General features: G+C 36.0%; 1 protein-coding gene and 1 long non-coding RNA gene across 3 annotated transcripts in view; both read left to right on the top strand.

Moving 5' to 3' along the window:
• The window catches only part of LOC124164598 (sodium-coupled monocarboxylate transporter 1-like), a 34198-nt gene extending 21692 nt beyond the window's left edge, over positions 1–12506 (top strand). For both annotated transcript variants that reach the window (XM_046542010.1, XM_046542011.1), the window contains one exon: positions 10872–12506. In XM_046542010.1, coding sequence (XP_046397966.1) covers positions 10872–10925 — 54 coding nt within the window. In that variant the 3' untranslated portion in view covers positions 10926–12506. The remainder of the gene's footprint in view (positions 1–10871) is intronic.
• Positions 5861–7985, top strand: LOC124164600. Its single transcript, XR_006866073.1, has 2 exons — positions 5861–5954; positions 6286–7985. It is a non-coding gene; the product is annotated as an uncharacterized LOC124164600 (long non-coding RNA).
• Positions 12507–13763: the final 1257 nt, after the last annotated feature.

The raw sequence follows: 13763 nt of genomic DNA on the forward strand, positions 1-13763 counted from the left end.
AACAAGTGTTATTTTTCTCAACAGAGTTAGGTAAAATTAATTGCTCGAAGAAATACACAAAAACTTGGTTGCCATGGGATACGAATGAGTCTCAGTTCTGTTCTGACATCGAGTGGAAAATCAAATGCACTATTAAATATCTAATTGATCTCGTTTGTTTTCTATATCTAATTTCTGTACCTAACACTGCATAGAAAAAGAAATCACTTGTACCCCTTAGCTTCTCACCCACTCAAATGAAAGGTCCTCACACAGTGAATTTTATTATTACGAATTACTTTCTATGATTCCGCATCATATCAACCTCCAACAAAAGGAAAAATCGATGTAGTTCTTTTTGAAAAATTAATTTTTTTCGTGATTTCATAATGGATTAGCTGATGAAAATAAGGATGAATCCGGGGGTGATTGAGTAGGTGTGAGGGCTAGAGTGTTGGCTTCCCTTCCCTTGGGCCCGGATTCAAATCCCGACAGTGGCAGAGAATTTCAGAGACTGCCCGATCCCTGCTTGAATATTGTGTGGAGGACATTTCAAGCGCAACACTCCGTCCGTCGAATTCGGGGAGTAAAGCCGTAGTCTTAGTGATGAGCGATATATCGCTTTGAATGAAACACCGTTACTGCAAAGTAGCAATCACTGTCGGTGATTTAATACTCGAAATCACTGTGATTGGATCACTGGATTCGGTGATGAAAGCACAGGCTGCTACCCAGTGATTAGCGATATATACCTGTGATTTAAGAGAAGTAGCTGATCACTGCCGGTGACTAAATCAGTGAATACTCGAAATCACGGCGACTCTGAATATGGTGAACATAGCTTCGGCTGCTACCACTGCTACCAATAGATAGAAGAATGTCTTATTCATCTTTAATCGTGAATTAGACAGACAGCACCGAGAAATTATTTACACGTGTGTTTTTGGTGTAAATGCGGTGTAAAAATAAAACTCGGATATTATCATAATAAAACCCGTATATAGTAGTATTCTGCATTTAAACGCACATTTTGCTATACTTTCGGTATGAAATCTATTCCTGCCATAATTTTTATGTTTTTTAAATTGCTTGCGTACTTCCAGATAGGCAAATGTATAATTTAAAAAATATATTTATTTAAATACGTCCGTGACTTGATCAAATGACTGGATCGTCCTTTCAAAAATTGCCACCTTGATAAATACTGTTTCAGATGTAAATTGATGAGCGTATTTAATATTGGCGAATAATTCTTTTTACAATAAAAGAAGATAATGTTTTTCGTGACATTTCTGATATTTCGTGATGCTGATGGTAGCATACATGTTGGACTATGAGTTCTTGTTAGCACCGTGTGTGGCGCTCCGTGTCGCTGGATAAACACAAGGACAAGGACCAAGGACGCAAGATGCAACGATAAAACCTCAGGTACCACAACGCGCTAATATTGCAACCTCTGCCGTCTACTGCTCCTTGCTGCTTTCATAAAGAGGTGAGTTATCAATTTTTATGCGACTTACATTTGTTTGCCATACGTAATCTTATAAATGTGACCTTTACCATGAGGTTCGTGATGTCATGAAAATGGCCGAAGGACGCCATTAGGTAATAGCGCATATGTAGTTCTATTATTCATATTCTATTCTGTTATCCTTGGGATTTTTATTGGATCTTAATTTATCATTTCTCATCTGTGTGATATAAATACTTCAAATACAGCTGGGATTCGGCGGTATTCGTCTTCGGTTCTACTTCGACGCTATCTTCGTCCGGTGATAGGTATATTTTTCATAAATCTTTGAGCGTCAAAATTCCAAGTACCCTTTAAGTAACTATGTTAAGGTTCTTGGCTGATTCTATGGTTTCAATTTGCTTTGATTTCGATTCACATTTATTTGTCATCCGTAGTTAACTTTACAAATGTGTTGCTTTCCCTGAGGTCGTGGCGTCATGAAAATGGCCGAAGGTTCATTGTCAGCCTTCCCTTTTCTTAGCCATTGCGAAAATATATATTATTCTACTGTTTCATCCACTGAGTTTTTATTGGCTCTTAATTCATCATTGCTCATCCGTGTGGTTTAATTACCACAAATAGAGCCGTTATTCGACGCAATTCATATGTTTGCCGGGAGATTTATTTGTGTTATATTTTTGGGCGTCTTGATTGGGTGATTTTATTGGGCTATTTGGTCCGGATTTTTCAATTGATATTTCGGAGAATCAAGTATATGAGTGCTAGTGTGTAGCATATTGCCACGATGCTTTAACGTCGCGGTTAGTATGCTCGTGAATGCTCAGGGAAAAATTTTTGCTTTGGAACCCTTTTGAAACTGCTTTGGAACACCAAAATCTGCATTGGAACTGCTGTGAAACTCATTTCCACTCATTTGTACCAAAAATTAGAAATATGAAGACGTTTGTAACTCATTTGTGATCCCCTTTGGAACTCCTTTGTACAGAGTGTGTTCGTTTGGAACTGCTTTCTACTCATTTGGAACTACTTTTGAACGATTCGGCAGGATTTCTAGACGTCATCATTCGTATTGTGACTGCTGTGTACGGAGAAAATTCATTTGGAACTCCCTTTGAACGAGATGACAGGATTTCCGGGCGTCATCATTCGTATTGTAACTGTTGTGTAATGAGAAGATTCATGTATAACGGCTTTCCATACGTTTGTAATTCTTTGTGAACAAATCCATGCGATTTATATACGTCATCATTTGTTTTGGAACTGTCTTCTACGCGCCAACATACCATGGCCAGGTTCAGTCTGATACGTTTGGTCGAGAAAACGAAAATTCTTTAATATATGCAATAAAAATGCATAAGTGGTTTAAGAAATAATCGCAAGTCAGTTAATAGAAACGGAACTCCCAAATAATCACTCGAATTAGTTTAAAAATTATTCTATTTTCCTTGTGGCTTAAATCGTATTTTTGGGTCCGATTTGAAATGCGACAAGATTATCTTCACTACGTACCGAGAATTTTGGTTGCGTATAATAAAGGTATTCAATAACAAATTCATAGCGCTCGCGTTTTTTTGCGTTTCCAAGTATATTATTATCGTAAAAATTCAATGTCTATACTTTCAAAGTATATCGCAATTATAAATATTGCGAATTTTACGGCATTTTTGCAACCTTTTCTTTCATTGCTTTCGTTCTTTGATATTACCGGAAAAGTAGTATTTTGCATAGATTAATATACATAAAACCATAGAGTAAGTATATAATATACTTACTCTATGATAAAACATACCGATGTATTGTCTTCGCGATCCCTAGGAAATGGTTTATGTCCATATTTGGATCCGTATTTTAGGGCTGAATTTTTTCGCCATGAATCCCTCCTTCGAAAATATATTTCTATGTCGAGGTTGACAAGTTCGATTTCCCATTGCATTTTCAGATATTTAACATGACGGTTTTCAAGGAAAAATTAACAAAAACGAAGGCATTTCACTCAAAAATGGACACTGAATGATCCACATCAACCACGTAAGATCGGAATTAAGCTCTCGATAAGAACTTTCTTGACCACCAAAGTGACTTACCCCTCACTCCGCAATAAGGAAACATGAATCTTGTGTTAAGCTAGTCAAAGGTGTCTTGTGTGGAAACATTGAGCTCATCTGGAAATTTTGGGCTCATCCAGATGAGCTCAATAATTCCACACCACCTTCATTACACAATTCACCAGCCTGAGATGGCAAACGACAATCTACTCCAGCAGAAACAAATGTCTTCTTTCCAGACAATTTCTTCCTAGGAAAAGGCTTTGGTATGTTTTCCTTTCCATTTTCAGCTTCTTCTTCAACCTTAACACGAGTTTTATCTCTTGATTTAGAGTTGTCAAGGTCTGAAATTACCTTATGTGTAAGGTCTTTCGTTTATGACTAGTGCTTAACAAAGCAATGGAGCTAGTGCGAAATGGCGGCACCGCCGCACTTCAATTCGTAATATTCATCTTGCCACTAAAATAAACTTCAAGAATATTGAGTACGCCATCTTGAACTGCTACAAAGCAAGCGCCATGGTGTACACATGAGTTCCAAATGGGTGTCCAACTGGTACAAATCAGTTTCAAAACGGATGAACGAGTGGTACAAACGAGTTCCAAATTTAAATCCAAATGAGTCCCATAGCAGTTTCCAATGGAAATCCAAGGCAGTTCAAAATATGTTACAAATGAGTTGATGACATGGTAGGATGCTATGACGTCATGAACTGCTGTGTACCGTGTTTCAATTCCACAGTAGTTCAAAAGCACATACAAATCAGTGGTACAAAGCAGATAAATGACAGTTCCAAATGACTTACACAGCAGAAATTTTTCCCTGAGTGGTTAAAAAATGAAAGCTTTTTTCGTTGCTGTAATTATAATTTGTTACGGTGATATATGTTATAATATAAGCTAATTATATTTCGTTAATTTCGCAGTAACACTCGAAAATAATCCTGATAGAAAGGTGTTAATTATTTTTTTATTTACAATCTCGTGGCAGCATTTTTTTACCATCCCTTACGCTCTAAATGTTTTCAATTCGGAAAATTTTAAAATCTCAAATTTGCTCTTTCCTTGCCTTCATAGTCTAGAATAATTTTCGCGTTTATTGAATTTCACCAGAGTAATATGATGCCTGTGTATTGGAGGGATGTAAATGGCTCATTAATATACCGTGGGTGTAAATCTTAATCAGTCTACTTCATGGTCTTCATTTGCATTTCACTGCTCTGTTATCTTGGTAAGTTGTCTTGGAGTATGGTTTTATGATTTTTAACCCACATTTTCATACACACATTGAATGGATCCCACACCCTTGAATGGATCCAAAATAAGTATCGTAAATTACTTGATTACAATATTGAGAAAATACTGCATAAAGACCCAGGATGCTATATATATGTGCATTAATTGAATTTGCAAGCTCCCTCAAATCGTAGAAGACAAATTGGAATGTTCAACTTAAATGGCATATTGTTGGATGAGATCAAATTCACTGATTTGTTTTATTTTATAACTTTTAGAGTTCCAAACATCAATACAAATATTTCGCCCCATTTTTGTGTCCATTATTACCTGCCATCCAACTACACCAAAACAGTGCAATTTATGTTGTAATAAATTTGATCTTTCTCATTCTTCTTCCTCAAGTTCTAAGAAATATAAATAAAATAATGTAACTGTGTGGTATATCAAAATGTTGCCCTCTGTCAATATACACTTTTTTTGCATTTATCTTTTTCTTGAGTATAGATTTAGTAAAAATATCATCAAATTAATTCAACACTCAAGTGTACTCATTTTAGAGAAGGGTGGGTGGAGATGGACTCACTACTTGTAACTTAGTCTCATCCACATGAGAATACTATGAATAGGATTGGAGGCAAGACTGAGGCTGGTATAATGAAAAAGTATTTTCTGAGGCATGCTCACTCAAGAGCCAGCAAAGGTCACGGCATACTCTAGAGTCTTCTGCTCTGTTAAAGATAGAAAGTTCACGGCAAGAGGATTGTTTCCTGATGATTAGGACATATTTCAGTTCATATATATTTAAGAGTTGGTTAGATTTCAATATTATATGTAGGCAGAGACATCAGCCATGCTGCAAATGACTGTACTTTTTTAATTGGTGTGGTACTAGACGTGCTCCTCATATTTTTAATAAAAACTATACTGAGATACTAAAATACCATTTCTTATATATATCACTGTGTCTCGTTTTCTCTTGTGAATATTTATCTAAGTGATGGCATGACATGGTGCATGGTGTAAAGAAATAATTTTGAGACCATACAATCATATAAATGTTTTAATGTGTCCTTTGCATTTATAAATCTAGGAAGCTCCATAGGAAACATTGGTTATGGTCGTTTGATGGAGGAGGATATAAACATTCAAAGCTGGCCGTAGGAAGGAGTCTGGTGAAAAGGGTATAGACCATACTCTGTGGCGTGATGTGGAATACAGGTACCAAATACTTATTCAAAAGTTATATCTCAGGGAGGGAAAAATGTTGGCACTTAGTTTCACATGATGCCTAAATATGGTAGTATAAAATTGTTTGTTAGACCAGTTTGCACCAGGTTCCATATTTTCTAAATTTTTGTTGCGTTCATCATGGCATCTTTGTTGGAGCGCTTACTAGTTGTAGGCTTTGCAATGTCATTCGTCATTGTATGTGAAAAAGATAGTTCATATGCTATAAGTATTGCTTCTGCATTAAGAGGTATTAGCACATAGATGAAGTGATTGATAGCTTTGCTACTTCAACAATAATAATGATTTTAATTTTTTTCAGGAATGATTCGGCATTGATGAGTGCTAGTACGAAGATAAAATCATGTTAGCATGGTATGGTAGACCAGAACAATTTTGACTCCTTAAGACATATTTAAATTTATGATTTTTTACATATTTAGTTACATTTTTCATTGAAGTACTTGAAAATTAATAACAATTTTGTTTACCTGCATGTATTCCTCTATACTCACTTTGATACCAATTTCATAGGAGTAGAAGTCCTAATTATTAAGTGTTGCTTTCTGTCCCTTCTTAGATTTTATTTTCAGTCACTGTGTGGTTTTTGCGGAGGATATGTCAATTCTAGGGTTTCTTTGAAATGAGATGGGCTTGAGTAGGTTCCGGGACTGACTTGGGTGTCGAATTAGGTCGTGAAGTACCACCAACAGGATTTTCGTACAGCTCTGATAAATTTAAGCTGGCTGTTTTCTTGGATTCAATTTTTTCAAGCAATATCCTTTGGGTTATACCCATAAAGATTCGAAGTTTCAACACATGTCTTATTAAGGTTTGCTGGCTGCTCATTGACAGCATCATAGTGTTTGTGATCAGTTTCGTCATTCATTGATTCGTCAACATTCTCTGGGTCAATGATGATTTGTGTTTGAATAGCTTTTTCAAAGATGAAGTCCACGTCATTGAACTCTTCCGGTATAAAGAGAAAGATTTCTGCTACACTGAATCCTGAAACACCATTTTGCATTGTTGGAATCTTAATATACGCTTCATGAATGTCGCAACAAGGATGAAAGTTTTTTCTGGGTCAAAGTTATGTCGTTTCCTGAAATCTTCTGGAGGTCATTAATCCATAAGGGCCTGTCCCACTGTAAATTAAACACTTTCTTGAGAGAATCATAAAAAAATCCAAAGGCTGTGATTATGCAGGGGTATAAAGACAACATGAACATGATTACCTCTATGGAATTCATAGCTATCAAGAGAGATTTGACTTCCTGGTTATTTATGGTTGTCCATAATCAATTACACATGAACTTTCATAGTTGATTTTTGTTATCCATGAAATTTTTGAGCCAATCTGCGTAGAGTTCTTCATTTGCCTATCTGTTATCAGAGCATTAGTAGATTTAGTCTCTCTGGATTAGTAATCTTTTATATCTTAAGGAGGCCAAATAACCGTAATGATGAAGGGTTAATATTGATAAAACTCTGTGGAATGTTTGCACTATTTGATAAAATCATGTTTTTTTCTACCTGTCAGTGGGAGGTAACAATTGTTGAGCTCTTGTTTCATTTGTCTCTAGTACATATATTAAAGATTCACAATCATTATCCTCATTGAATTGCTGACATTGTCATGGCACTCTTTTCACTCTTATATAACCAAACTGTTTCCTTTGTCTCTGCAGGTGATAGTATGGTTCTCGTGTTTACATAAAAGTTAAATTCTTTTGATTGTTCTTTCTGTATTTGATGGTATGGGATCACGAGTATGGTTTTTCCTATTAATGAAGCCCTTTTTGTGATTGTAGATGCTACTGAGTATTTGATAGTGAGTGGTTCATTCCACAATGAAGTTTCACAGACCGACTGTAATTCACTAGGGATTTTAAGTCTCTTGATTGCTGGGGATGCGAATGAAGTCTCATGTATGCTTTGTTTATTCTGTATTTTGTATGCTTTGTTTTGTATTCCGCCATTCACCTAATAGTGTCCAAATAAATGTTTTCTTAAATTGAAGTGTCATTAAATTTTTAATCTGCATTTGAAAGGTTTTCCCATTTACTTGGTTGAAATAAGTCACCTAGCATTAGGTGGGCTTCTTCAGTGATCACCATCATTAATGGGTGAGTTTTTCTGTGTAAGTCCTCATGCTTAGGATTGGTAAGCATTCCTCATCCATGAGATGTCAGACGCCAGTGGCAACCAAGGGGAGTTGGGTAAGTATGCATTGTTTGCCCCCTGGGGAGCAAAATCAACCACTTGGGATATTAATTTAATAGTTCGGGGGAAGTAAGTGTCTATAGGGTCTAGATCTATAGGAACTTATAGATCCAGGATAATTTTAGTTGACTTCTAATTGTAAGTTTAGGGGGTTGAATTGATTGTGAATTCTACTACTTGCTTTCGTTGTATCACAACCTGATAACACCAGATCACATTAAATGGTGCATTTTGAGAGGATCACCTTGTCACGTTTGTTTACAGGAATGCTGAAGGAACTTCTTTCAATGAAAAAACATTGTGGTACAGCCTTCGAAATGCACCACTTTAATGTACTCACTGGCAAACTACAAGCTTCCGCTTTTTATGCATTTGGGGTCATAGGTGGTTTCTGGTGATAGTTCATTGAATTTAACAATCTTTTTGGGTGAAAAATTAAACTTTTTCTTTCAACAGAATACATTATTAGGTTATAAAGTTCACCCTAAAGATACTTCATGGAATTTACATTTTGGATGAAAAAATTGAACTTTGTTATTCCACAGATAAAAAATTAAACTTTGTAATTCCACAGAAATCAGTGTAATTGCAAAGTTTAATTTTTTGATCTGTGGAATAGCAATGTTTATTTTTTTCATCCTAATCGTTCAGGTTCGAGTAATTGTCAAGAGCGACCTATCGATGAGTCGATATACATCGCCAAGAGCGACCTATGGATAGCTCGATATAATCGACCAATCGATTTGGCTGCAGCGATAGTACTGCCAACTAGCGGCCATATTTGAAAATAACTCAATGTTGCGACGGTGGCGTCGCCCTCGGGAATCGTGGTACTACGTGGGACCTGAGGAATAATATACGGATAATACTCGTGTATACACCAGAAATAGCGGACATAGTACCGGAAATACACCGCAATTACACCAGTCCTACACGAGTAGAAACGGGATATACACGAGTTTTTACCCGTGTTTTATCACGATTTTACACGGGTTTCGCACTGCTTGTGCTGTATGGGTCCTTACGAAATAATCAGCTAACGGTTTGAATCATGATGGTTTGAATATGTTAAAAAGAATTCCGACGAGATTTTAATGATTTCCCCTTATCAAATCTTTTGCCATATCAAATTTATTTAATTATCGTAATATAAACTCAGAATCAGAACTATTCCCTCAAAAAAATATTTTGCCTAATTTTCCAATTTTCAATAAGTTTATTCGTTCCTTTTGTGGAGATCTCATTCATTGAAATTGCACAAAGTAGCAGGAATAGCAGTGCCACAAATCACCGCTTACTTTTAAGATTGATTCACCTCAGTGATCGCAATCACAGTTAATCGCCGTTACTGATGAGTATCAGTCACAGGTAACAAAGTAATTGGAAATCACAGTTCCGCTCATCACTACGTAGTCTCTTTGCCACCTTACGCTAAGAGTAGGCAAATGGCGAGGCAGGGTTCCTTTCCGTCCATACCCCTGCTTCATAAGGAAAATGACCAAAGCTGACGGTCGCCTCCTATACAGATACCTTACCAAGGATGAATACGGGAAAATGCATCTTACGTATTTCAGGTTACAACTTATTAACTCAAATAGAGGTAAGTTATGCAGTCACTATTGAAAATAACTCGATTGTTTGAGGCTTAACTTTGTGAAAATCCACTGTAAACAATTAAAAAGATATGGTACTTTTTCACACAATTTATTTAAGATGACCGGTTTCGTCGCAGAAGTGACATCTTCAGGTACAGAAATCGCCATTTTTATATAAGATTTAACACTTTCCCGGCGAACAACATGTAAAAACTCTTCCCGGGATACCGCGCAGGTAAGATTATATGAGAGCGCCGACGTTTCGGGTACCGACTCGCTACCCATTCTCACGGCTACATATAGTTAGGCTTTATAGTTATTTTGTTGTTTATTTGGTTGCTAATACGCGTTGGTAGGGGAGGGTTGCGTTGGGATTGGAGCGTTACTCAATTTCAGGGGAATTTCCAATTTTTTTCTCTGCGACGAAACCGGTCGTCTTAAATAAATTCTGTGAAAAGCACCATACCTCTTTGAAATGAAATACCCAATTACGTTTCTGATGATCACGCAAAACCTTCATTTTTTATATCAATCTTTAACTTTTTTCTAATACATCGATGAGCGCTTACTGGACCCAAAAATATTTATTATCACTTTTCAAACGTATACAAGAAATATAGTGATTTGTCACCAAATAGTTGTCACACGAACTGTAAGTGCTTAGGTTAACAGCACGCAATTTCATAATCATCATTTTTAAATGTGGTTGACAACTTTATGGTTTAGGTTATCAGTAAAAATTTCCTCTGTAGTAAAATTCCCTTCTTCCTTGTATTAAATAAAATTATCAATCAAAATATCCTATTCTACATAACTTTCTGCGGTTTGACACTGCTAAAATCCCATTTTAACTATTTTATAATTCTTGTACTGTCTAAGTTTTGATTGGGGCCTAATATTCGAGATCTTTTCGAAGATAATTTTACGAGGTATTATATTATTTATTGCATTACATATCGCATAATAAATGCATAAATCCAAGGCTTAATGCCTTTATATTCACCACTGCTTTCAAATTAAATTCCAAATTATTTACATCCATTACTGCTATTTACTCTTCAATTAACAATTTTCAATTATTCCACAGGATACCACCGACATGACCAAAGAAGAACGAAAACTGCTGAAAGGCTCTCGCTGATTCCTCATTTCAGGAAGGCAATGATGTATAAAGAATTACTTTTGCTATTACGGGTAGGCACCATATTGCGCCATTCAGCTGATCACGTGAAGATATGCTGTTCGCCTTTAATTTGTTAGATGAAAGCTTTAATGGTCAAACAAATCCTGCCATTATCTGTACCTGAGAATATAGGGTTTTCACAATAACATTCGGCGAAAAAGCTCATGGAGAAGGTGCCTTTCAATTGCACGTATGAATCCGCGCCATTTAGGACACTGGTACCAGGAATCAAATACCTCACTTATAATAGTAGGTATATTACAATTGTAACTTCAATGGAATTTTTGCTTTAAAATTCTTTATGATATCGAGCAACTCAGATGGATCATTATTTCAAAATAAAAGGTCTGAAAAGATATTTTCCCAATACTGCAGTATGTAATTTATCAAATACCATCATAGCGAAGCTAAAAGGAATTTCGGCGGATTATTTTGCTGCGGTGAAATAGAGAAATTTATTAATTCCAGTCAATAATGACGGAGCATTATTTCAGGAAAGGGTTAACTACAGCCAACGTTAGAGCTCTGCATAAAATATAGTTAGAACATCATCTTCAGAGTTAGAGCTTCATCAAAAAGCTAAGCAAGGATATGGAGACGCTACCACCCTTTTTGCCACGAATCATAATATCACTTATGGTCTGGTTACACGGTATATTAGAATGTACAAGATAATATGAGAGTTTCCGAATCTCTGAAGGAACACGAAAATTTACCGGGTAACCACGTAAAAATGTACGAATTTATGAATTTCTGAACAGAAAATAGAACCTGTTCTAATTTCATTCAGACAGTCGTACAAGTTGACCTCGTAACAGAGTCACCTGGTGGAAGACTACGCAGACGACACATTCAGTTCATCTGGCTTCTATTGGCGACTCCTTTGTTTACATGCGGCTCCGATTGTCATTTTGATTTTGACCTTTGGCTGTCTTGGATTTTACACTCAAGGAATATGGGTAGCGAAAGAAAGGAACAGAAGAAAAGGGGATGTGTAAAAGGAAGGATCTGAAGAAAAGGCGCTGAGTATGTGGACCACGAGAATAGTCCAAGCAGTGCGAGGGTCAAAATCGGTAAAGTATGGTCCAATGTTCGCTATTTCAATACAGTTCTGTTCGGGTAGTAAAATGAGGCGCAGGGGTCAAATCAGGAGAGTTAAGGGCCAAACGAAGAAGTAAAGGTCAAACCGGTAGAAACAAATCCAAGGCAAGCAAGAGGTAAAAAAAACTATTCGAGCACGCGTAAATAAATAAACTACCAACACAAGCAAGATAAGAACTGAGTTTGTCGTTTCCAATTTCGTTACCATGCGGAAATAATAAGGTGGCTAAGCAGCTTTCATTTACTTACTAAAAGTCGACGGCTTCCCTTCGTTTAAATTGGTTTATGTAACGCTCCCAAGGTTAAATAATGAGGAAAAACAAGCTAAAACGCTAAACACGCAATAAAAAAATGTTCGTAAACTTGTCCGAAAAAATGTAACGTGTAACCACCAATTTGTGGATCTTGTCGATGAAAATGTACAAGAATCTATAAAAAGAACATTAAGAAAAATGTACAGAATCTTGTGCATTCTAATGTACCGTGTAACCAGGCCTTTAGAACTATATAGCTGTCGCAGATCAGAAACATGACCGGATAATAGTCCAATATAATTCTTTCGGGGAAATAATTGAAAAAAAAATCAATCCTTTTAGAGCTAAAATCTATGCGACATTGCTTTTTTTCAAGTTCAACAAAGAAGTTAAAAATAAATACAATTCGATTCAAATGGCCGTAAATGTAAAAGCATGAAAATGCTTAATATCGTAAACTTAAAAACAAAATAAAAATGACAAGATGTAAAATATCGTCTGTCTGAGAAATTTACATATGTCCCCAGCGGTCAGAGTCTTCAAATACGGTTATATAGGTGCATTTAATATATAATGACCAAACGAATAAAAAATAGGCCTGCTCGTCTAAAGTAATTTTGTTTTTCAATTTCATCTCAAGAAAATAGAGGGATATTATAATTTATATGGGAGGTAGGCCACATAAGATGATTTTAAAATTCAGGTATCACATTCTATTGCAAGCGAGTCCACATCAAGTAATAGAATGGGATCAGAAGTGTAGGAAAAGAAGAAATGTCTCCTTTAATGGGCGGAGGTAACTTCTTAAAAATGCTACTCGATACGATATGAAAGCGAGCACGTTAGCACTTCAAAACGTAAATCGAGAATTCTTCTTTTGAAAGTACCCTTTTCAATGCCTCTACAATTTTTCATTCATAAAATACAGCTTTTACTGCCATATTTATTTTTACTCACCTTCAAAGAGTAAAAATAGCATGCAAATGTGTCATTGGTGTGAAGATATCATCATTTTCAAAATTCAAATGTATAGAAATAATGAACTTTGTACTCTATTTTGACTATTTATATTGTAATAAAATGTCAATTAAAAATCAGTTGTTTCATTTAATCTCTGGCATTTATAACGACACAATCATAACATTAACATAACCACAAGAGTGTACATTGCATTGTAAGGAAAATTAAAGGTTTGATGATTTCAAAATTCTATGGAAAATTTATACCAAGCTCAAATAATGTACAGAGGTAGTTGGTGTGACACAGTGCTGGTCTGTGCAAAATAGGCAGTTGTGTAAGGGCCCAGAGGTTCTGAAGGGCCCCAAAAGGGACACGAGAATCGATCCCCTCTCCCCTCTGGCGAAATTTTTTTCATTAGCATGAGGTCTTGGTAGACTTATAATTTCATTTGGGTTGAATTATAAGCGCATATGGTTACTTC

Source organism: Ischnura elegans, chromosome 8 (genome assembly GCF_921293095.1).
Source record: "Ischnura elegans chromosome 8, ioIscEleg1.1, whole genome shotgun sequence".
Classification (NCBI taxonomy): domain Eukaryota; kingdom Metazoa; phylum Arthropoda; class Insecta; order Odonata; family Coenagrionidae; genus Ischnura; species Ischnura elegans.